General features: G+C 55.6%; 2 protein-coding genes across 2 annotated transcripts in view; both read right to left on the bottom strand.

Moving 5' to 3' along the window:
* The window catches only part of LOC147677728 (uncharacterized), a 28,334-nt gene extending 5,132 nt beyond the window's left edge, over positions 1-23,202 (bottom strand). Inside the window, exons 1-6 of the mRNA XM_086946526.1 lie at positions 22,771-23,202; positions 22,300-22,407; positions 20,989-21,282; positions 19,154-19,291; positions 18,004-18,120; positions 17,039-17,304 (exon numbers count right to left, since the gene is read on the bottom strand). Coding sequence (XP_086802652.1) covers positions 17,039-17,304; positions 18,004-18,120; positions 19,154-19,291; positions 20,989-21,282; positions 22,300-22,407; positions 22,771-23,202 — 1,355 coding nt within the window. The remainder of the gene's footprint in view (positions 1-17,038; positions 17,305-18,003; positions 18,121-19,153; positions 19,292-20,988; positions 21,283-22,299; positions 22,408-22,770) is intronic.
* Positions 1-24,162, bottom strand: part of LIX1L (limb and CNS expressed 1 like) — a 265,194-nt gene that overhangs the window by 225,696 nt on the left and 15,336 nt on the right. The window lies entirely within an intron of this gene.

Here is a 24,162-nt window from a genome sequence, read left to right as displayed (position 1 = left end):
GAATGTAAAATTTGCAATCTTAGTGGCTGTACTAAATGAGGCTAAGCCTTTGCATTCATATTATATGTGAAGTGTTTGAAGTGTTAACCGTGACATAATATTGGGAGTTAGAATAGCTCTTGTTTGCAGTCGGAGTGCTGCCACATGGGAATTATGGAATGTATTTCTGTATTTATTTTTCAATTTACTGAAGCATGAACCAGGCCCTGTTAGGCATCAGAGCTCTACTACCATTTACACAAGATGACATAATTGTGCATTGGGGCCTGTTTCTTGCTGTTGTTGTGCCCAGGCAGTTAAGTGTTCGAAAATAAAACTGCAACATCAAGGGCACTTTTAGATGTCTGGGTCTAGATAGAACGTCACAGGCAGGAGCCGGTGAATTGCCATCAGCGTCCCCATAAGTGACACAACATATCTGAGGAGTGTCTGTAGCAGTGAGACATTATTCACTGAGATGATGGGGGTCAATGTCCTGTACCTCAATTGTGCACATCCAAGTTCACGAGGAGTGGACACGGTAACAGTGGAATAGTAACATTTCTGAGTCTTCCACGCAGTGCTCAAACATTTCCCACTCTGACAATACAGAGGGAATTCTCTTCTATAGCACACACTGCATATTAAGTCACATCTCGGCCATTCTTATTTGTATAATAAAAATACTTAAGAAAACATTGGCTGAGAGAAGCGACGTATTGATCTGTTAAAGGTTTTCTAGTGCGCCCTGATGGGTTCGGCCTGGCTCGCTGACTGGTCGGTGTGATGTATTCACAAGGCCCCGTGGCAGCAGAAGGAGCCTCGTATGCCACCTGAACATAATATAAGGACATTGGCATTGAAAGATCTCTCCCTGTAGGAGAAAATGACAAGTTAGCAGGGCTCATACATTGCCCTGCTTCTTCTCCCTATTGCTACGACTATCTACAGCACTCCAATGCCTTACTAAATAAATGCACAAAATAGAAGAGCTTTAAAATGAACTAAACAAGGATTTCATGATATGATGTTCTCCTTCCTCATAAGGGGTCAGGTCATTCCATATTGTGATTGAATGTGGTATCTCTCGCTGCTTGAATCCTGCCTACCTATCAGGCCACTTCTCACACATGCACTTCTACAAAGGGGACTCTTTGTGCGGGTCTTATGTGGGTCCGTAACACCAAAATATGTGTTTTAATGCCTTTTTAAAGCAAGTCAAGTTGGACGGATATCTCAGCAATTCTCGGTGAGAGTCCAGATCTTACTGACCGAGTTGATTGGCACTGTCACTCTCCTCAGAGCATCGCAGCCCTTCTTACTGAAGTAGCTGTGAGCGCTTTATATATGGTCTCAATCAATCAATCAGATAGATGGGCCTGGGGCAGAAAAAGCTCTGAAGTCTTAATTTTAAAGTTGACTTGTGGGACTTTCAAAAACAATTTATCCTGAGTTCTTAGGTTTTTTATGTTACAGTAGAGTGAGATTCTGCTGGATAGATAGAGGAGAACCAAGTACATATATTCATCCTACAGCAGTGTATACATGTATACATCCAGCAGTCAAGTTTGAATAGGATTCCATCTTATAACTGGTAACCAGTGAAGTGATTTAGAGCTGCTACTGTACCATGATCGCTTCTACCCAACGCCGAGACAGGTGAGACATTCTAGGCCATCTGCAACCGATTGAGCCGTGAAGCTGGAGGGCCATTGTAGATGCAGTTATATTAATACAGTTTCAAGTTAATAACAGCCCCCACAACATCAAGGCAGAAGATAGTGAGTGCATGACGTTTCTCACCTTTGCTTGTTGGTGGCAGCAACTCTTAATTACAAGCCCTTGCTTACCTAGAGGCATGATCTGCGCAACATTTTGGCCTTAGATACGGTCTCTGTCTTTTGCACTCTGACTGTTTGGAGAAGTTGCGAGGAGGGTGGCTCTCTCCTTGGTTCCAATTAGGATTATAACTGTCTGGGGATAGATGGAGTTCACAAAGAATTTACAGCTTTAATGTTCCTTAGTACTAATATACTACATATTTAGGTGCTTTTATTACACGGAATGCAGTAGTATACAAACCCATATTTCACACGGATTGCCATTGAATATATATTTCATCATCAAAATGATATCCCCCCAAACCACTCTGCGGAGCTTTACATTGTGAAGAATATTGAGAGTAAGTGGCTTGGAGGACCACATTATGCAGCAAGGTTATCTAATTTGTGTATACAAAATTGCAATTTAGGTGGCACATTATATATATTTTTTTAATTTTTAGAGTTTTATATAGCACAAACTAGACCCGAGACATCGAGTCGCAGAGGCTTTACATGAGCACCAGTTTGTTACAGATGTACACATTCATTTTTGTTAGGCACTGGGAGATTAAGTGATTTGCCCAGAATCACAGGATGTTGAGCATCGTTGCTGAGACTTGAACCCGGTTCCCCAGGTCCAAGGTCCACCACTCTAGCCGCAAGGCTACATCATCATTAGCTAGAAGCAACATTCTTTGTTAATTCTAAAGAATAGGAAGTAAAATGATATGACAACTGTGGTAAATCTATAATAATTATGTGGTAAACCCTGCAACCATTGGATCACTTAAATCCAAAGTCCCTCACCATTGCCCACTGTTGTATCAACAATTTATTCATGCAAGTATATAAAACCTAAACATTTTAAACAGGGTTTTCAAGCTAACTACCCAACACAAATATGTAATATAAAACTACATAACACTAATGTGTAATATGTAGCCATCTATGGGCTCTCTCCAGGCGTGCAACGTCCATTGGTCTCAAAGGGTTTCAGCCCCTGTCGTGTGTGTCAGCCCGGCTGAGACAGCGTCCCGGGCACAAACACAGCCACATCCGAGTACTTCACAGGCTTTGTTGTTTTTTCACCCCTTTTTAGAGAGCCCCTGCATCTCATCTCCACTCTGCATACTGCTGGAAGAATTAGCCCCACCCGAAATTTTTTCTTAGCCCGCCCCCCCCCCCCCCCCCCCCCCCGCCCGCCCCTCGAAATTTGTCTCTAGTTACGCCTCTCCTTGGCAGATGCACAGATGGAAGTGCCATTTGTTGAAGTAGCCAACACGTGTTCTGTTGTGGTTATTATTCAACACTGACTTCCTCAGGGCTATAAACAAAACCGATAAGCTGTATATAACGAAACCTCCTCAAAGTCATTGCGTAATTCAAATAACACTGCCAAAGTGAAATACTACTACTCAGCTCAGTGTAAACGAGGAATAGTACAAAAATAAACATATACAAATCTGTACTGCAACACGCCAACTGCACATTGACATAACTGTGCCGCTGTTATTTAGTTCATCTACTGGGTTTTATGTTTTTATCGGGGGTGAAGATGTGTAATAGAGGAGAGAGACCTCTGTACCAACTTTTAGAATCCCGAAAATGCAATCCTGGACAAAATAGGGTTCATTTACAGAGAGGAGGAGGAAACCATAGAATATGGTACGGGAAAGGAAGAGTTCCACTTTGCTAATAAAGGGGTTCAAGAAGGCCAAAGACATACCCTGCAGAAGGCTTCAACTTCAGGTATAGAGAAAAATGCTGCACAGAGCTGGAGAAATGGAAGTGAGTGGACAGAAATATTCAGGGGAAGCTAGGGCCTGAGGGAGACGTTAATAGTGTAGTGTTAAGGGAGGTGGTCAGATTTCACATTATCTCCATCACGATCCTATGCGATCTATTCCTGCTCTGGTACACAGCATGAAACTGAAGGCATTAAGAGGTAAAGGAGAAGGACCATGTCTCAGTGATAAGAAAACTGCATGGACAAATGTCTGACAAGTGACACTTGAGGCCATAAGGTGCCGCATCTAATCCTTCTTGCCATCAGGCAACACATGCCCCCAATATCTCAGAGAAAATAAGAAATATGAAGATCAATATGGAGAATTCCAGCATATTCCAGAAATGTATTGAGGAACAGAACAGTGTTCCTGAGTTTTTTTTCAAAACCCACCACTCTACAACACCGTCCTCCCCACAAACTACAGTAAACACATTCAGGCGTTGCTGGGTGTGGATATTAATTATTCTTGACCATTCTAATATGTAGCTTGCTTGTGTCCAATTCCATTGCATTCCTGCTCATTCGAATTTTGACTGTGATTAGACCGGTATAGATACTACTGTCTTATGCTGTGAGGGTCCTCTATATTGCACTTTATCATGCCTGGCCACCACAAGGAACCCCTTACTGGCTTCTTCACCGCTTAAAAACATTATAGCTATATTTTAGGGCAATCCTATTTTAAAGAACAAAATATCAAATTGGGGCACTAGGAATTGTGCCATTACCTCGAAAACAACATTTAATACTGACCTCATAATTAACTTCACAGGGCACGTGGCGTACCACAGTTTTCCATAGCCATCATTTCCCAATTAAAGCTTTTTCCCATTTCGGTGATTTATGGCTAAAATAAAAGGACCATATGGCAAAAAAATACATATACAAAACCCTTGCAAATATTACTTAAAGTGATGAAGGGGTACAAATAACACTATTTAAATAGAGGTAGGAAACAATTCACTCACTTTTTTATTGAATGTAAGTAAAGGATAAAAACAAGGAGACGCAGTTCTACCACAAGTAGCATCTAGATTCAGAATCTGAAAAGCGAAAATTAATTTATTAAATCAAGTATTATTTTTTTTAAATCGGGGGTTTTGCGCAACCAGCCGTCCTTATACAAGAGCAGTTTCCTATACCTGATGCCACAAGCCTAATTCCGGGATGACATTAGTATCATCCGTTGCTGGACATCACCAAGAAAGCCATTAACCATTCTTTCCCTCTTTATCTCAACGATTTCATTCTAACTCAGTTCAAAGATCCACAAGTGCTCGTGTCTATGCTCCTATGTACATGCTCTCTGAAGCCACATTTTATTGTCTATTACACTGAAAGAGTGGCCTTTTCTACCCAACTTCCAGAAAAGTGCGCTTTTAGTAGCACATTAGTTGCGAAACGGGGCAAAATATCCACATAACCCAATTAATTAAGATGGAACAACTGCACAACTGAAAAGAAACAATAGAAGCACTCCACTAGGATTGCTCACTACCCTAGTCACAAGAGAACAATTTATGAGTTTGTACAGAAATCGTCAGTTTGTGGAAGCACAGATCGAGGACTCATAAGAAGTTGCCATTAGATCAAGACAGCCTTCTTCAGTCACAGTCCACAGTTGTTTGCCCCAAAATAGGACATACAATTCTTTCTAACTTCTGAGGAAAACAGCGCACAGGTGAAGTGTACAGGTCCTCTTAATACTATATCTATAATACTGTTGCTGGCTGGAGGAAGCTTATCTTAGTCTCTTTGAGTATAATTATACTTGAGTCTTGGGACGCGAAACAAACAGGCTACTACCTGCCATAAGTGTTCATATCCCACGTCATGATACAACCTATCACATCTAGATCATGATACTGAACACCTCCGGTGCAGCGCAAAGTTGCCCACTCTTTACACATCGCAAAATATGACAGACAATGTCTACAGATAACGCAACATGAACGTGCACCTGGCACGTTTCTTACTTGATTCAGTAATAGATGAAAATGTTAAACTCAACATTACTATTAAAGGCTGCATTTGTTTTAGAATTAAAGAATTTACTCACAAGAGTGAGTAACAATGCTAATTTAGATGTTTCAGTGAAGCTAATGAATAATAAAACTATTACACACTTACTGGCGGTGAGGGCTAAACCGTGTGCGCACTGGTGTGTACTCCGGGCAATTTATCACTTTGTGGTCCCACTGGGTCACTTAGAACAAAGCTACAACCTATGCAACAAGCCTTGGAAAAGCCAATAGGTCTTGCCTTTGGGACCTTATAAGTGTTTAATTATCCAGCACAATATCCTTGGTGCAACAACATCAAGTGTTGCATGGCTAAACACTTAGAAGGTCCCAAAGGCGAGACCTATTGGCAATGCCAATGCTTGTTTTGAGTGAGTGGCTCGTGCAGGTATTCCACTGTGAGGTAGAGATGCTAAGTGTGCTTTTACAGGAGCCCCTGTGACATTGTGCCTCTTAAAAATGTATATTGGGTCTGGTGTTATACTCCTAGCCCCTATTACCGCACCCAATGCATCCTTAAATGTCCCATATTCAACTATACTAATATACTACCCAAATAACTGAATAACATATCTACTACTCAAATTACTTCATATTTATACTATACTAATTTTCAACACTAATCCTTTATGGGTTCCGGAGTGGCGTGCTAATCGCCAAAAAAGCTCTTCAACACCCATCAGGGGTAACAAGTGCTATATGAATGCAAATCTTTTTCCCCTTTTATCCATCCGCTATCCTTCTCACTCCAAGTAACAGACTAATATCCACCACTGAAATTACCTCATATTTCACCATATTAATTCACCACTAATCCTTTAAAGGCTCCCTGAATAGCATGTGTCAACAAGCGAGCGATAAATAAATACTAACCTTTGTCCTACTCTATCCTTCTGCTATCATTCCAAATCCAAATAATTGACTAACCTATCCACCACTTAAAATCTACTTGCATGTTTCACTATACTAATTCAACACTAATCCTCGGTGGGTCCCGGAGTAGCATGCTACCCCCCGAAAAAGCGCTTAGACGCCTCGTCAGGGGTGGTAAGCGCTATATAAATGCAATTACAATACAATGTACAGCCGAGGTTGACATTGCTATTACCCCTGCCCTCCAGTGACACTTTACCCATCACGGGTGGAGGTGGTGGAGGTGGTGGACGTGGTGGAGGTGGTGGAGGTCGTGGTGGTGGTGAACGTGGTGGTGGAGGAGGCAGAGGTGGAGGTGGTGAACGTGGTGGACGTGGTGGTGGTGAACGTGGTGGACGTTGTGGTGGTGAACGTGGTTGGCGTGGTGGTGGACATGGTGGATGTGGTGGTGGACGTGGACATGGTAGTGGGGCTGGACGTGGTGGTGTACATGGTGGTGGTGGTCGTGGTGGACGTGGCGGTGATGGTGATGGTGATGGTGAACGTGGACGTCGTGGTGTGGATGTGGTGGTGGACGTGGTGGACGACGTGGTGGTGAACATGATGGTGGTGGTGGACATGGTGGTGGTGGTGGACATGATGTTGGTGGTGGTGGACATGATGTTGGTGGTGGTGGACATGATGTTGGTGGTGGTGGACATGATGTTGGTGGTGGTGGACATGGTGGTGGTGGACGGGTTGGTGGTGGTGGACATGGTGGTGGTGGACGGGTTGGTGGTGGTGGACATGGACATGGTGGTGGATGTGGACGTCGTGGTGTGAAGGTGGTGGTGGATGTGGGGGGCGTGTTGGAAGTAGTGGTGGTGGGCGACATGGTGGTGGACAACGTGGTGGTGGTGATGGACGTCGTGGTGGTGGACATCGTGGTGGTGGTGGACATCGTGGTGGACGTGTTGGTGGTGGATGTGCTGGACATGGTGGTGGTGGACATGATGGTGGTGGTGGACTTGGTGGTGGTGGTGATGTGGTGGTGGTGGTGGTGGTGACGTGGTGGAGGTGGGCATGGTGGTGGTGGTGGGCATGGTGGTGGTTGACGTGGTGGTGGACAAGGTGGTGGTGGACATCGTGGTGCCCGTGGTGGTGGGAGACGTGCTGGACATAGTGGTGGATGACATGGTGGTGGACATGCTGGTGGATGTGGTGGTGGACGTGGTGGTGGTGGAGGTGGTGGATGTAGTAGTGGTGACGTGGTGGTGGTGGACGTCTTGGTGGTGGTGGATGTGGTGGTGGACGTGGTGGTGGATGTGGTGGGCACGTTGGAAGTCATGGTGGTGGTGGACAACGTGGTGGGCGTCTTGGTGGTGGTGGACGTGGACGTCGTGGTGGTGGACGTGGTGGTGGTGGTGGACGTGGTGGTGGACATCGTGGTGGTGGTGGTGGACATCGTGGTGGTGGACGTGGTGGTGAACGTGGTGGACATGGTGGTGGTGGACGTGGTGGTGATGTGGTGGTGGACGTGGTGGATGTCGTGGTGGTGGACGTCATGGTGATGGACGTCGTGGTGATGGATGTGGTGGTGGAGGTGGATGTGGTGGTGGAGGTGGGCGTGGTGGTGGAGGTGGACGTGGTGGTGGAGGTGGACGTGGTGGTGGTGGACATCGTGATGGACGTGGTGGTGGACCTGCTGGACATAGTGGTGGTGGGCATGGTGGTGGTGGAGGTAGTAGTTGTGACGTGGTAGTGATGACGTGGTAGTGATGACGTGGTGGTGGTGACGTGGAGGTGCTGGACATGGTGGTGGACATGGTGGTGGGCGTGGTGGTGCTGGTGGGTGTGGTGGTGCTGGTGGACGTGGTGGTGCTGGTGGACGTGGTGGTGCTGTGTGGACGTGGTGGTGCTGGTGGACGTGGCGGTGCTGGTGGACGTGGCGGTGCTGGTGGACGTGGCGGTGCTGGTGGACGTGGCGGTGCTGGTGGACGTGGCGGTGCTGGTGGACGTGGCGGTGCTGGTGGACGTGGCGGTGCTGGTGGACGTGGCGGTGCTGGTGGACGTGGCGGTGCTGGTGGACGTGGCGGTGCTGGTGGACGTGGTGGTGGTGGTGGACGTGGTGGTGGACGTGGGGGTAGAGGTGGTGGACGTAGTGGTGGACGTGGTAGTGGTGGACGTGGTAGTGGTAGTGGTGGACGTGCTGGTGGAAGACGTGCTGGTGGAGGACGTGCTGGTGGAGGACGTGCTGGTGGAGGACGTGCTGGTGGAGGACGTGCTGGTGGAGGACGTGCTGGTGGAGGACGTGCTGGTGGAGGACGTGCTGGTGGAGGACGTGCTGGTGGAGGACGTGCTGGTGGTGGACGTGGTGGTGGTGGACGTGGTGGTGGTGGTGGACGTGGTGGTGGTGGTGGACGTGGTGGTGGTGGTGGACGTGATGGTGGTGGTGGACGTGATGGTGGACGTGATGGTGGTGGTGGACGTGATGGTGGTGGTGGACGTGATGGTGGTAGTGGACGTGATGGTGGTAGTGGACGTGATGGTGGTAGTGGACGTGATGGTGGTAGTGGACGTGATGGTGGTAGTGGACGTGATGGTGGTGGTAGACACAATTGTGGTGGTGGACCTGATTGTGGTGGTGGAGTGATGGTGGTGGTGGTGGGCATGGTGGGCGTGGTGGTGGATGTCCTGGACATTGTGGTGGACGTGGTGATGGTGGGCATGGTGGTGGTGGACATGGTGGTGGTGGACGGGTTGGTGGATGTGGTGGTGGACGTGGTGGTGGTGTACATGGTGGTGGATGTCCTGGACATGGTGGTCATGGTGGTGGTGGACGGGTTGGTGGATGTGGTGGTGGACGTGGTGGTGGTGGAAGTGGTGGACATGGTGGTGATGGTGGAGGTGGACGTCGTGGTGTGGAGGTGGTGGTGGTAGATGTGGTGGGCGTGTTGGAAGTAGTGGTGGTGGAAGCCGTGGTGGTGGTGGACAACGTGGTGGACATCTTGGTGGTGGACGTGGTGGTGGTGGACATCGTCGTGGACGTGGTGGACGTGCTGGACATGGTGGTGGTGGACATGGTGGTGGAGGTGGACGTGGTGGTGGTGGACATGGTGGAGATGGACATGGTGGTGGTGGTGGTGTGCATGGTAGGGGTGGTGGTGGGCATGGTGGTGGTGGACATCGTGGTGGACGTGCTGGACATAGTGGTGGTGGACATGGTGTTGGGGATGCTGGTCGCCGTTGTGGAGGTGGTGGTGGTGGACGTGGTGGTGGTGGACGTGGTGGTGGAGGTGTACGTGGTGGTGGACGTGGGGGTAGAGGTGGTGGACGTAGTGGTGGACGTGGTAGTGGTGGACGTGGTAGTGGTGGACGTGGTGGTGGAGGACGTGCTGGTGGAGGACGTGCTGGTGGAGGAAGTGCTGGTGATGGTGGACGTGGTGGTGATGGTGGACGTGGTGGTGGACGTGGTGGTGATGGTGGACGTGGTGGTGGTAGTGGACGTGATGGTGGTGGTGGTGGTGTGCATGGTGGGGGTGGTGGTGGGCATGGTGGTGGTGGACGTGCTGGACATAGTGGTGGTGGACATGCTGGTGGATGTGGTGGTGGACGTGGTGGTGGTGGAGGTGGTGGATGTAGTAGTGGTGACGTGGTAGTGGTGACAGTGGTGACGTGGTGGTGGTGGACAACATGGTGGTGGTGGACGTCTTGGTGGTGGTGGACATGGTGGTGGTGGACGTCGTGGTAGTGGACGACGTGGTGGTGGTGGACATGATGGTGGACATGGACGTGTTGGTGGTGGACGTGCTGGACATGGTGTTGGTGGACATGATGGTGGTGGTGGACGTGGTGGTGGTGGTGGACGTGGTGGTGGTGGTGGACGTGGTGGGCGTGGTGGACATTGTGGTGGTGGACGTGGTGGTGGAGGACATGGTGGTGGAGGACATGGTGGTGGAGGACATGGTGGTGGAGGACATGGTGGTGGAGGACATGGTGGTGGAGGACATGGTGGTGGAGGTGGACGTGGTGGTGGAGGACGTGGTGGTGGAGGACGTGGTGGACGTGGTGGTGGTGGGCGTGGTGGTGGTGGACGTGGTGGTGGTGGACATCATGGTGGACGTGGTGGTGGACGTTCTGGACATAGTGGTGCTGGACATGGTGGTGGTGGTGGACATGCTGGTGGATGTGGTGGTGACAGTGGTGACGTGGTGGAGGTATACGTCGTGGTGTGGATATGGTGGTGGACGTGGTGGTGGATGTGGTGGGCATGTTGGAAGTAGTAGTGGTGGGCGGCATAGTAGTGGTGGACGTCTTAGTGGTGGTGGACGTGGTGGTGGACGTTGTGGTGGACATGGTGGTGGTGGACATGGTGGTGGTGGACATGGTGGTGGTGGACATGGTGGTGGTGGTGATGTGGTGACGTGGTGGACGTTGTGGACATGGTGGTGGTGACGTGGTGGACGTTGTGGACATGGTGGTGGGCGTCGTGGTGGTGGACGTCATGGTGGTGGAGGTGGACGTGGTGGTGGAGGTGGACGTGGTGGTGGTGGACATGGTGGATGTGGTGGTGGACGTGCTGGAAATAGTGGTGGTGGACATGGTGGTGGTGTTGGACATGGTGGTGGACGTAGTAGTGGTGACATGGTAGTGGTGACGTGGTAGTGGTGACGTGGTGGTGGTGGACATGGTGGAGGTGGTGGAAATGGTGGAGGTGGTGGGCGTGGTGGTGCTCGTGGACGTGGTTGTTCTGGTGGGCGTGGTTGTTCTGGTGGGCGTGGTTGTGCTGGTGGGCGTGGTGGTGGTGGTGGGGTGGTGGGCGTGGTTGTGGACGTGGTGGTGGACGTGGTGTGGAGGTGTACGTGGTGGTGGACATGGTGGTAGAGGTGGTGGACGTGGTGAGGTGGTAGTGGTGGACGTGGTAGTGGTAGTGGAGGACGTGCTGGTGGAGGACGTGCTGGTGGAGGACGTGCTGGTGATGGTGGATGTGGTGGTGGACGTGGTGGTGGTGGACGTGATGGTGGTGGTGGACGTGATGGTGGTGGTGGACGTGATGGTGGTGGTGGACGTGATGGTGGTGGTGGACGTGATGGTGGTGGTGGACGTGATGGTGGTGGTGGACGTGATGGGGGTAGTGGACGTGATGGTAGTAGTGGACGTGATGGTGGTAGTGGACGTCCTGGACATGGTGGTGGACGTGGTGATGGTGGATATGGTGGTGGACATGGTGGTGGTGGACGACGTGGTGGTGGTGGTGGACATGGTGGTGGTGGTGGACATGGTGGTGGTGGTGGACATGGTGGTGGTGGTGGACATGGTGGTGGACATGGTGGTGGTGGACATGGTGGTGGTGGTAGACATGGTGGTGGTGGTAGACATGGTGGTGGTGGTAGACATGGTGGTGGTGGTAGACATGGTGTTGGGGGACATGGTGGTAGTGGACATGGACGTGCTGGTGGATGTGGACGAGGTGGCAGTGGTGGTGCTGGTGGGCGTGGTTGTGCTGGTGGACGTGGTTGGGGTGGTGGACGTGGTGGGGTGGTGGACGTGGTGGGGTGGTGGACGTGGTGGGGTGGTGGACGTGGTGGTGGTGGAGGTAGTGGTGGTGGAGGTAGTGGTGGTGGTGGTGGTAGTGGAGGTGGTGGTGGACGTGGTGGTAGAGGTGGTGGTATACGTGGTAGTGGTGGACGTGCTGGTGGTGGACGTGCTGGTGGAGGACGTGCTGGTGGAGGACGTGCTGGTGGAGGTGGACGTGGTGGTGGAGGTGGACGTGGTGGTGGAGGTGGACGTGGTGGTGGAGGTGGACGTGGTGGTGGAGGTGGATGTGTTGGTGGACGTGGTAGTGGTGGACGTGGTAGTGGTGGACATGGTAGTGGTGGACGTGGTGGTCGACGTGATGGTGGTGGTGGACGTGATGGTGGTGGTGGACAAGGTGGTGGTGGACATGGTGGTGGTGGACATGGTGGTGGTGGTGGACATGGTGGTGGGGAATGTAGACATGGTGGCGGTGGTGGACTTGGTAGTGGACGTGGTGGTGGTGGACATCGTGGTGGACGTGGAGGACGTGCTGGATATGGTGGTGGACGTGGTGGTGGTGGACATGGTGGTAGCGGTGACGTGGGGGTGGTGACGTGGTGGTGGACGTCGTGGCGGTGGACGCCGTGGAGGTGGACGTCGTGGAGGTGGACGTGGTGGTGGAGGTGGATGTGGTGGTGGACGTGGTGGTGGTGGTGGACGTGGTGGTGGTGGTGGACGTGGTGGTGGTGGTGGACGTGGTGGTGGTGGTGGTGGACGTGGTGGTGGTGGTGGACGTGGTGGTGGTGGTGGACGTGGTGGTGGACGTGGTGGTGGACGTGGTGGTGGACGTGGTGGTGGTGGACATAGTGGTGGTGGACATAGTGGTGGTGGACGTTGTGGTGTATGTGGTGGGCATGTTGGAAGTAGTGGTGGTGGGCGACATGGTGGTGGTGGACAACGTGGTGGACGTCTTGGTGGTGGACATGGTAGTGGTGGTGGACGTTGTGGTGGTGGTGGACGTGGTGGTTGTGGACGTCGTGGTGGTGGACGTCGTGGTGGGGGTGGACGTGGTAGTGGTGGACATGGTGGTGGTGAATGTAGACGTAGTGGCGGTGGTGGACTTGGTAGTGGACATGGTGGTGGACGTGGTGGTGGTGGACATCGTGGTGGACGTGGTGGACGTGCTGGACATAGTGGTGGTGGGCATGGTGGTGGTGAATGTAGACGTGGTGGCGGTGGTGGACTTGGTAGTGGACGTGGTGGTGGACGACATCGTGGTGGACGTCGTGGACGTGGTGGACATGCTGGACATGATGGTGGTGGACGTGGTGGTAGTGGTGGTGGTGGTGGACATGGTGGTGGTGGACATGGTTGTGGACATGGGCATGGTGGTGGACGTGGGCATGGTGGTGGTGGATGTGGTGGTAGTGGACAATTTCGTGGTGGACATCGTGGTGGACGTGGGGGTGGTGGACGTGCTGGACATAGTGGTGGTGGACATGGTGTTGGACATGCTGGTGGACGTGGTGGTGGACATGGTGGATGTAGTAGTGGTGACGCGGTAGTGGTGACAGTGGTGGTGGACAACGTGGTGGTGGTGGACGTCTTCGTGGTGGTGGACATGGTGGTGGTGGACATGGTGGAGGTGGTGGACATGGTGGTGGTGGACGTGGTGGTGCTGGTGGGCGTGGTGGTGCTGGTGGGCGTGGTGGTGCTGGTGGACATGGTTGTGTTGGTGGACATGGTTGTGTTGGTGGACATGGTGGTAGTGGACGTGGTGTGGTGGTGGAGTGGTGGTGGTGGAGGTAGTGGTGGTGGAAGTGGTCGTGGACGTGGTGGTATACGTGGTAGTGGTGACGTGGTAGTGGTGGACATGGTAGTGGCGGACGTGCTGGTGGAGGACGTGCTGGTGGAGGACGTGCTGGTGATGGTGGACGTGGTGGTGGACATGGTGGTGGTGGACGTGGTGGTGGACGTGATGGTGGTGGACATAGTGGAGGTGGTGGACATGGTGGTGGTGGTGGACGTGGTAGTGGTGGACATGGTAGTGGTGGACATGGTAGTGGTGGTGGTGGACATGGTGGTGGTGAATGTAGACGTGGTGGCGGTGGTGCACTTGGTAGTAGACGTGGTGGTGGATGTCGTGGTGGTGGATGTCGTGGTGGTGGTGGATGTCGTGGTGGTGGTGGACGTCGTGGTGGACGTGGTGGACGTGCTGGCTATGGTGGTGGTGGACATGGTGGTGGATGTGGTGGTGGTGGTGGATGTGGTGGACGTGCTGGACATAGTGGTGGTGGACATGGTGGTGGTGTTGGACATGGTGGTGGATTTGGTAGTGGTGACGTGGTGGTGGTGGACATGGTGGTGGACATGGTGGTGGTGGTGGACATGGTGGTGGTGGTGGACATGGTGGGCGTGGTTGCGCTGGTGGACGTAGTTGCGCTGGTGGACGTGGTTGCGCTGGTGGATGTTGTGGGCTGGTGGACGTGGTGGTGGACGTGGTGTGGAGGTGTACGTGGTGGTGGACATGGTGGCAGAGGTGGTGGACATGGTGGTAGAGGTGGACGTGGTAGTGGTGAGGTGGTAGTGGTGGTAGTGGTGGACGTGGTGGTGGAGGACGTGCTGGTGGAGGACATGCTGGTGGAGGACATGCTGGTGGACGTGGTGGTGGTGGACATGGTGGTGGTGGTGGACGTGATGGTGGTGGTGGACGTGATGGTGGTGGTGGACGTGATGGTGGAGGCGGACGGGATTATGGTGGTGGACGTGATTATGGTGGTGGACGTGATTGTGGTGGAGGACGTCCTGGATATGGTGGTGGACATGGTGGTGGTGGACACGGTGGTAGTGGTGGACATGGTGGTAGTGGTGGACATGGTGGTAGTGGTGGACATGGTGGTAGTGGTGGACATGGTGGTGGTGGACATGGTGGTAGTGGTGGACATGGTGGTGGTGGACATGGTGGTGGTAGACATGGACGTGGTGGTGGATGTGGACGAGGTGACGGTGGAAGACGTGGTGGTGGTGTACATGGTGGTGGTGGTCGGGATGTTGGAAGTGGTGGACATGGTGGTGATGGTGGAGGTGGACGTCGTGGTGTGGAGGTGGTGGTGGACGTGGAGGTGGATGTGGTGGGCGTGTTGGAAGTAGTGGTGGTGGGCGACATGGTGGTGGTGGACAACGTGGTGGTGGTGGAAATCTTGGTGGTGGTGGACATCGTGGTGGTGGATATCGTGGTGGTGGTAGACGTGGAGGACGTGTTGGTGGTGGACGTGCTGGACATGATGGTGGTGGACGTGATGGTGGTGGACGTGATGGTGGTGGACGTGATGGTGGTGGACGTGATGGTGGACGTGGAGGTGGTGGTGGACGTGGTGAACGTGGTGGTGGTGGACATGGTGGTGGTGGTGGACGTGGGCATGGTGGTGGTGGTGGGCGTGGTGGTGGTGGGCATGGATGTTGACGTGGTGGTGTTGGACGTGCTGGACATGGTGGTGGTGGAGGACATGGTGGTGGACGTAATAGTGGTGACATGGTAGTGGTGATGTAGTGGTGGTGGGCATGGTGGAGGTGGTGGACGTGGTGGAGGTGGTGGATGTAGTAGTGGTGATGTGGTAGTGGTGACGTGGTGGAAATGGTGGTGGTGGACATGGTGGTGTACATGGTGGTGGTGGTTGTGGTGGTGGCGGTGGAAGTGGTGGAGGTATACGTCGTGGTGTGGATGTGGTGGTGGACGTGGTGGGCATGTTGGAAGTAGTGGTGGTGGGCGACATGGTGGTGGACAATGTGGTGGTGGTGGACGTGGTGGTGGACGTGGTGGTGGTGGTGGTGGACATTGTGGTGGTGGACATCGTGGTGGACGTGTTGGTGGACGTGCTGGACATGGTGGTGGACATGGTGGTGGTGGACATGGTGGTGGTGGACATGGTGGTGGTGGACATGGTGGTGGTGGACATGGTGGTGGTGGACATGGTGGTGGTGGACATCGTAGTGGTGGACGTGGTGGTGGGCGACATGGTGGTGGACAATGTGGTGGACGTCTTGGTGGTGGTGGACATCGTGGTGGTGGTGGACGTGGTGGTGGACGTCGTGGTGGTGGACATTGTGGTGGTGGACATCGTGGTGGACGTGTTGGTGGACGTGCTGGACATGGTGGTAGACATGGTGGTGGTGGTGGACATGGTGGTGGTGGTGGACTTGGTGGTGGTGGTGGACGTGGTGGTGGTGGTGGACGTGGTGGACATGGTGGTGGTGGTGGACGTGGTGGTGGACGTGGTGGTGGACGTGGTGGTGGTGGACGTGGATGTGGTGTTGGACGTGCTGAACATAGTGGTGGTGGACGTGGTGGTGGTGGACGTGGTGGTGGTGGACGTGGTGGTGGTGGACGTGGTGGTGGTGGTGGTGGACGTGGTGGTGGTGGATGTGGTGTTGGACGTGCTGAACATAGTGGTGGTGGACATGGTGGTGGTGGACGCGGTGGTGGTGGACGTGGTGGTGGTGGTGGACGTGGTGGTGGTGGTGGACGTGGTGGTGGTGGTGGACGTGGTGGTGGTGGACGTGGTGGAGGTATACGTCGTGGTGTGGATGTGGTGGTGGACGTGGTGGTGGATGTGGTGGGCATGTTGGAAGTAGTGGTGGTGGGCGACATGGTGGTGGACGTCTTGGTGGTGGTGGACATCGTGGTGGTGGTGGTGGATGTGGTGGTGGACGTCGTGGTGGTGGTGGACATTGTGGTGGTGGACATCGTGGTGGACGTGTTGGTGGTGGACTTGGATGTGGTGTTGGACGTGCTGAACATAGTGGTGGTGGACGTGGTGGTGGTGGACGTGATGGTGGTGGTGGTCGTGATGGTGGTGGACGTGATAGTGGTGGTGGTGGACGCCGTGGTGGACGTGGTGGTGGACGTGGTGGTGGTGGTGGACATGGTGGTGGTGGTGGACGTGGTGGTGGACGTTGTGGTGGTGGACTTGGATGTGGTGTTGGACGTGCTGAACATAGTGGTGGTGGACGTGGTGGTGGTGGACGTGATGGTGGTGGTGGTCGTGATGGTGGTGGACGTGATAGTGGTGGTGGTGGACGCCGTGGTGGACGTGGTGGTGGTGGTGGTGGACGAGGTGGTGGTGGTGGACGAGGTGGTGGTGGTGGACGAGGTGGTGGTGGTGGACGAGGTGGTGGTGGTGGACGAGGTGGTGGACGTGGTGGTGGTGGACGTGGTGGTGGTGGACGTGGTGGTGGTGGACGTGGTGGTGGTGGACGTGGTGGAGGTGGACGTGGACGTGGTGGAGGTGGACGTGGTGGTGGAGGTGGATGTGGTGGTGGTGGTGGTGGACGTAGTGGTGGACGTGGTGGTGGTGGACGTAGTGGTGGACGTGGTGTTGGACGTGGTGGTGGACGTGGTGGTGGACGTGGTGGTGGACGTGGTGGTGGTGCTGGACGTGGTGGTGGTGGACGTTGTGGTGGTGTTGGACGTGCTGAACATAGTGGTGGTGGACATGGTGGGGGATGTTGACATGGTGGGGGATGTGGTGGTGGACGTAGTAGTGGTGACGTGGTAGTGGTGACGTGGTGGTGGACGTGGTGGTGGACGTGGTGGTGGACGTGGTGGTGGTGGACGTGGTGTGGTGGACGTGGTGGACGTGGTGGTGGACGTGGTGGTGGACGTGGTGGTGGACGTGGTGGTGGTGGACGTTGTGGTGGTGGACGTTGTGGTGGTGGACGTTGTGGTGGTGTTGGACGTGCTGAACATAGTGGTGGTGGACATGGTGGTGGTGCTGGACGTGGTGGTGGTGGACGTTGTGGTGGTGTTGGACGTGCTGAACATAGTGGTGGTGGACATGGTGGGGGATGTTGACATGGTGGGGGATGTGGTGGTGGACGTAGTAGTGGTGACGTGGTAGTGGTGACGTGGTGGTGGACGTGGTGGTGGACGTGGTGGTGGTGGACGTGGTGGTGGTGGACGTGGTGTGGTGGACGTGGTGGACGTGGTGGTGGACGTGGTGGTGGACGTGGTGGTGGACGTGGTGGTGGTGGACGTTGTGGTGGTGGACGTTGTGGTGGTGGACGTTGTGGTGGTGGACGTTGTGGTGGTGGACGTTGAGGTGGTGTTGGACGTGCTGAACATAGTGGTGGTGGACATGGTGGTGGTGTTGGACATGGTGGGGGATGTGGTGGTGGACGTAGTAGTGGTGACGTGGTAGTGGTGACGTGGTGGTGCTGGTGGGCGTGGTGGTGCTGGTGGGCGTGGTGGTGCTGGTGGGCGTGGTGGTGCTGGTGGGCGTGGTGGAGGTAGTGGTGATGGACGTGGTGGAGGTAGTGGTGGACGTGGTAGTGGTGACGTGGTAGTGGTGGACGTGGTAGTGGACGACGTGATGGTGGTGGTGGACGTGATGGTGGTGGTGGACGTGATGGTGGTGGTGGACGTGATGGTGGTGGTGGACGTGATGGTGGTGGTGGACGTGGTGGTGGTGGCGGACGTGGTGGTGGTGGCGGACATGGTGGTGGTGGCGGACATGGTGGTGGTGGCGGACATGGTGGTGGTGGCGGACATGGTGGTGGTGGCGGACATGGTGGTGTACGTGGTGGTGGCGGACATGGTGGTGTACGTGGTGGTGGCGGACATGGTGGTGGACATGGTGGTGGACATGGTGGTGGTGGACATGGTGGTGGTGGACATGGTGGTGGTGGTGGACTTGGTAGTGGACGTGGTGGTGGATGTCGTGGTGGTGGTGGACGTGGTGGACGTCGTGGTGGTGGTGGACGTCGTGGTGGTGGGCATGGTGAACGTGGTGGTGGTGGATGTGGTGGTGGGCATGGTGGGGATGATGGAGGTGGACGTGGTGGTGTGGATAAGGTGGGTGTGTTGGAAGTGGTGGTGGCGGACACCGTGGTGGTGGTGGACGTTGTGGTGGTGGTGGACGTGGTGGTGGTGGTGGACGTGGTGGTGCTGGACGGCCTGGTGGATGTGCTGGACATGGTGGTGGACATGGTGGTGGTGGACATGGTACTGGTGACGTGGTAGTGATGGACGTGGTAGTGGTGGACGTGGTAGTGGTGAACATGGTGGACGTGGACATGGTGGAGGTGGACATGGTGGTGGATATGGTGGTGGACGACATGGGGGTGGTGGACATGGAGGTGGACTTGGTGGTGGAGGTAGACGTGATGGTGGTGCTGGACGTTGTGGTGGACGTGGTGGTGGAGGTGGACGTGATGGTTGAGGTGGTGGTGCACGTGGTGGTGCTGGTGGACGTGGTGGTGCTGGAGGACGTGGTGGTGCTGATGGTGGACGTGGTGGTGCTGATGGTGGACGTGGTGGTGCTGATGGTGGACGTGGTGGTGCTGATGGTGGACGTGGTGGTGCTGATGGTGGACGTGGTGGTGCTGATGGTGGATGTGGTGGTGCTGATGGTGGTGGTGCTGGACGTGCTGGCGGAGGACGTGCTGGCGGAGGACGTGCTGGCGGAGGACGTGCTGGTGATGGTGGTGGACGTGGTGGTAGTGGATGTGGTGGTGGTGGACATGGTGGTGGTGGTGGACGTAGTGGTGGTGGTGGACGTGATGGTGGTGGTGCTGGACCTGGTGGTGGTGGTGCTGGACCTGGTGGTGGTGGACCTGGACCTGGTGGTGGTGGACCTGGACCTGGTGGTTGTGGACCTGGACCTGGTGGTTGTGGACCTGGACCTGGTGGTTGTGGACCTGGACCTGGTGGTGGAGGACCTGGACCTGGTGGTGGTGGACCTGGACCTGGTGGTGGTGGACCTGGTAGTGGTGGTGGTGGACCTGGTAGTGGTGGTGGTGGACCTGGTGGTGGTGGTGGTGGACCTGGTGGTGGTGGTGGACCTGGTGGTGGACGTGGTGATGGTGGACATGGTGTTGGTGGACATGGTGGTGGGGGTGGGGTACATGGTGGTGGTGGTGGGGTACATGGTGGTGGTGGTGGGGTACATCGTGGTGGAAGTGGTGGTGATAGTGGAGGTGGACGTCGTGGTGGATGTGGTGGTGGACGTGTTGGACGTGGTGGTGGTGGACATGGTGGTGGTGGACGTGCTGGTGGTGGAGTTGGTGGTGGTGGGCGTGGTGGTGGACATGGTGTGGACGTACTGGTAGATGTGATGGTAGTGGACGTGGTGGTTGTGGACATGATGGTGGATGTGGTGGTGGACATGGTGGTGGTGGACATGTTGGTGGTGGACATGGAAGTGGTGGTGGACATGGACGTGGTGCTGGTGGACGTGGTGGTGCTGGTGGACGTGGCGATGCTGGTGGACATGGCGATGCTGGACGAGGAAGTGCTGGTGGAGGACATGCTGGTGGAGGACGTGCTGGTGATTGACGTGCTGGTGGTGCACGTGGTGGTGGTGCACGTGGTGGTGGTGCACGTGGTGGTGGTGCACGTGGTGGTGGTGCACGTGGTGGTGGTGCACATGGTGGTGGTGCACGTGGTGGTGGTGCACGTGGTGGTGGTGCACGTGGTGGTGGTGCACGTGGTGGTGGAGGTGGTGGTGGTGGTGGAGGACGTGGTGGTGGTGGAGGACGTGGTGGTGGTGGATGCGATGGATGTGGGGGTGGTAGTGGTCGTGGTAGAGATGGTGGAGGTGGACGTCTTGGTGTGGATGTAATGTTGGTGGGCGTGTTGGACGTGGTGGACGACGTGGTGGACGACGTGGTGGTGGTGGATGACGTGGTGGTGGTGGACATGGTGGTGGTGGACGTGGTGGTGGTGGACGTCGTGGTTGGTGGTGGAGGTGGATGTGGTGGTGATGGTGGACGTGGTGGTGGTGGTGGACATGGTGGATGTGGTGGTGCTGGATGATGTGGTGGTGGACATGGTGGACGTGCTGGTGGAGGACGTGCTGGTGGAGGACGTGTTGGATGTTGTTCACCTGGGGGATGTGGAGGTGCTGGTGGATGTGGTGGTGCTGGTGGACGTGGTGGTGCTGATGGACGTGGTGGTGCTGGTGGACGTGGTGGTGCTGGTGGTGGTGGACGTGGTGGTGGTGGGCGTGGTGATGGTGGACGACATGGTGGATGATGTGGTGGATTTGGTGGTGGACGTGGTGGTGAACATCGTGGTGGATGTGGTGGTGCTGGTGGACATGGTGGTGCTGGTGGACATGGTGGTGCTGGTGGACATGGTGGTGCTAGTGGACATGGTGGTGCTGGACATGGTGGATGTGCTGGTGGAAGACGTGCTGGTGGTTGACGTGCTGGATGTGGTGGTGGACGTGGTGGATGTGGTGGTGGACGTGGTGGATGTGGTGGTGGACGTGGTGGATGTGGTGGTGGACGTGGTGGATGTGGTGGTGGACGTGGTGGATCTGGTGGTGGATGTAATGGTAGTGGACGTGGTGGTTGTGGACATGATGGTGGTTGTGGCGATGGTGGACATGGTGGTGGTGGTGGACGTGGTGGTGGTGGTGGACATGGATGTGGTGGTGCTGGTGGGCGTGGTGGTGCTGGTGGGCGTGGTGGTGCTGGTGGGCGTGGTGGTGCTGGTGGACGTGGTGGTGCTGGACGAGGAAGTGCTGGTGGAGGACATGGTGGTGGTGCACATGGTGGCGGTGGACGTGGTGGCGGTGGACGTGGTGGCGGTGGACGTGGTGGCGGTGGACGCGGTGGAGGACGTGGTGGAGGACGTGGTGGCGGTGGAGGACGTGGTGGCGGTGGAGGACGTGGTGGCGGTGGAGGACGTGGTGGCGGTGGAGGACGTGGTGGCGGTGGAGGACGTGGTGGTGGTGGAGGACGTGGTGGTGGTGGAGGACGTGGTGGTGGTGGTGGTGGATGTGGTAGAGATGGTGGAGGTGGACGTCGTGGTGTGGATGTGGTGGTGGGTGTGTTGGACGTGGTGGACGACGTGGTGGACGACGTGGTGGTGGATGACGTAGTGGTAATGGACGTGGTGGTGGTGGACATGGTCGTGGTGGACGTCGTGGGTGGTGGTGGATGTGGTGGTGGTTGATGTGGTGGTGGACAAGGTGGATGTGGTGGTGCTGGATGTGGTGGTGGACATGGTGGACGTGCTGGTGAAGGACGTGCTGGTGGAGAATGTGCTAGTGGAGGACGTGCTGGTGGAGGACGTGCTGGTGGAGGACGTGCTGGTGGAGGACGTGCTGGTGGAGGACGTGTTGGATGTTGTTCACCTGGGGGATGTGGTGGTGCTGGTGGACGTGGTGGACGTGGTGGTGGACGTGATGGTGGATGTGGTGGTGGTAGTGGATGTGGTGGACGTGGACGACGTGGTGGTGGACATGGTGGTGGATGTGGTGGTGCTGGTGGATGTGGTGGTACTGGTGGATGTGGTGGTACTGGTGGATGTGGTGGTACTGGTGGATGTGGTGGTGCTGGTGGATGTGGTGGTGCTGGTGGACGTGGTGGAGGACGTGGTGGTGGTGGAGGACATGCTGGTGGAGGACATGCTGGTGGACGTGGTGGACGGGGTGGATGTGGTGGATGTTGAGGACCTGGTGAACGTGGTGGTGCTGGTGGTGGTGGATGTGATGGTGGTGGATGTGATGGTGGACGTGATGGTGAACGTGGTGGCGGTGGTGGAGGACATGATGGTGGTGGAGGACGTGGTGGATGTGATGGCGGTAGTGGACGTGGTAATGGTGGACATGGTGGTGGGCGTGATCGTGGTGGACATGGTGGCAGTGGTGGATGTGGTGGCAGTGGCGGACTTGGTGGCAGTGGTGGATGTGATGGTGGAAGTGGTAGTGGTGGACGTGGTGGCAGCTGATATGGTGGTGGTGGACGTGACGGAAGACGTGGTGGTGGAGGTGGACATGGTGATGCTGGTGGACGTGGTGGTGCTGGTGGACGTGGTGGTGCTGGTGGACATGGTGGTGCTGGTGGACATGGTGGTGCTGGTGGACATGGTGGTGCTGGTGGACCTGGTGGTGCTGGTGGACGTGATGGTGGACGTGATGGTGAACGTGGTGGTGGTGGTGGAGGACGTAGTGGTGGAGGACATGGTGGTGGTGAAGGACGTGGTGGTGGATGTGATGGTAGTGGACGTGGTAATGGTGGACGTGGTGGTGGACGTGATCGTGGTGGACGTGGTGGTGGTGGATGTGGTGGCAGTGGCAGACGTGGTGGCAGTGGTGGATGTGATGGTGGATGTGGTAGTGGTGGACGTGGTGGTGGTGGACGTGGTGGCGGCTGACATGGTGATGGTGGACGTGAAGGAAGACGTGGTGGTGGACGTGGTGGTGGAGGTGGACATGGTGGACGTGGTGATGCTGGTGGACGTGGTGGTGCTGGTGGACGTGGTGGTGGACATGGTGGTGGACGAGGTGGTGATGGTGGATGTGTTGGTGGTGGACATGGTGGTCATGGTGGTGGATGTCGTAGTAGTGAACTTGGTGGTGGAAGTGGTAGTGGTGGACATGGTGGTGGTCGTCATGGTGGCGGTGGACGTCTTGGTGGATGTGGTGGTGGTGGACGTGTTGGAAGTGGTGGACGTGGTGGAGGTGGATGTGGTGGTGGAAGTGGTGGGGGAGGTGGACGTGGTGGTGCTGGTGGACATGGTGATGGTGGTGGACGTGGTGATGGTGGAGGACATGGTGGTGATGGTGGCTGTGGTGGTGGTGGACATGGACGTGGTAGTAGTGAACGTGGTGGTGATGGTGATGGTAGTGGTAGTTGTGGACGTGGTGGAGGTAGGCGTGGTGGTGGTGGACGTGGTGGACGTGGTGGTGGACGTCGTGGTGGATGTGGTGGTGGATGTGGTGGTGGTGGACGTGTTGGACGTGGTGATGTGGTGGTGGTGGACGTAGTGGATGTGGTGGTGGTGGATGACTATTGGGTAGGGGGTGCATGGCAGAATGATGACAGAGGTGGATCTCAAAGGGGGACATGGGAGAGCAGAAAGAGTTGCATGCAGCTCCCATCCCAACTCCCAGTACTGACGTAAGAGGCAACGGGGAGGAATCAAGGAGCAAGGACAAGGGTACGAGGGGAGAAATGTCAGGCGTGCGTACGAAGAGAAAGAGACTTGCGTGTAGGAGGGCATTGATTCCTAATGGTAATTGTAAGAGGGAAAACGAGCAAGTCTATGAGAAGACAAGGCAAAGCAGCTGTTGTGAGAAGAGCAGTGACACCCAGTGGCACGAATAGAAAAGTGCAGTAGAGAAGGGATGGGAGAGCAGCATGTCAATCCAAGCAGCAGATTGGAAACGTCAGC

This window comes from Lissotriton vulgaris, chromosome 12 (assembly GCF_964263255.1).
Source record: "Lissotriton vulgaris chromosome 12, aLisVul1.2, whole genome shotgun sequence".
Taxonomy (NCBI): Eukaryota; Metazoa; Chordata; class Amphibia; order Caudata; family Salamandridae; genus Lissotriton; species Lissotriton vulgaris.
The sequence above is the reverse complement of the archived record's forward strand: the minus strand, read 5'-3'. Positions and strand labels throughout refer to the sequence as shown.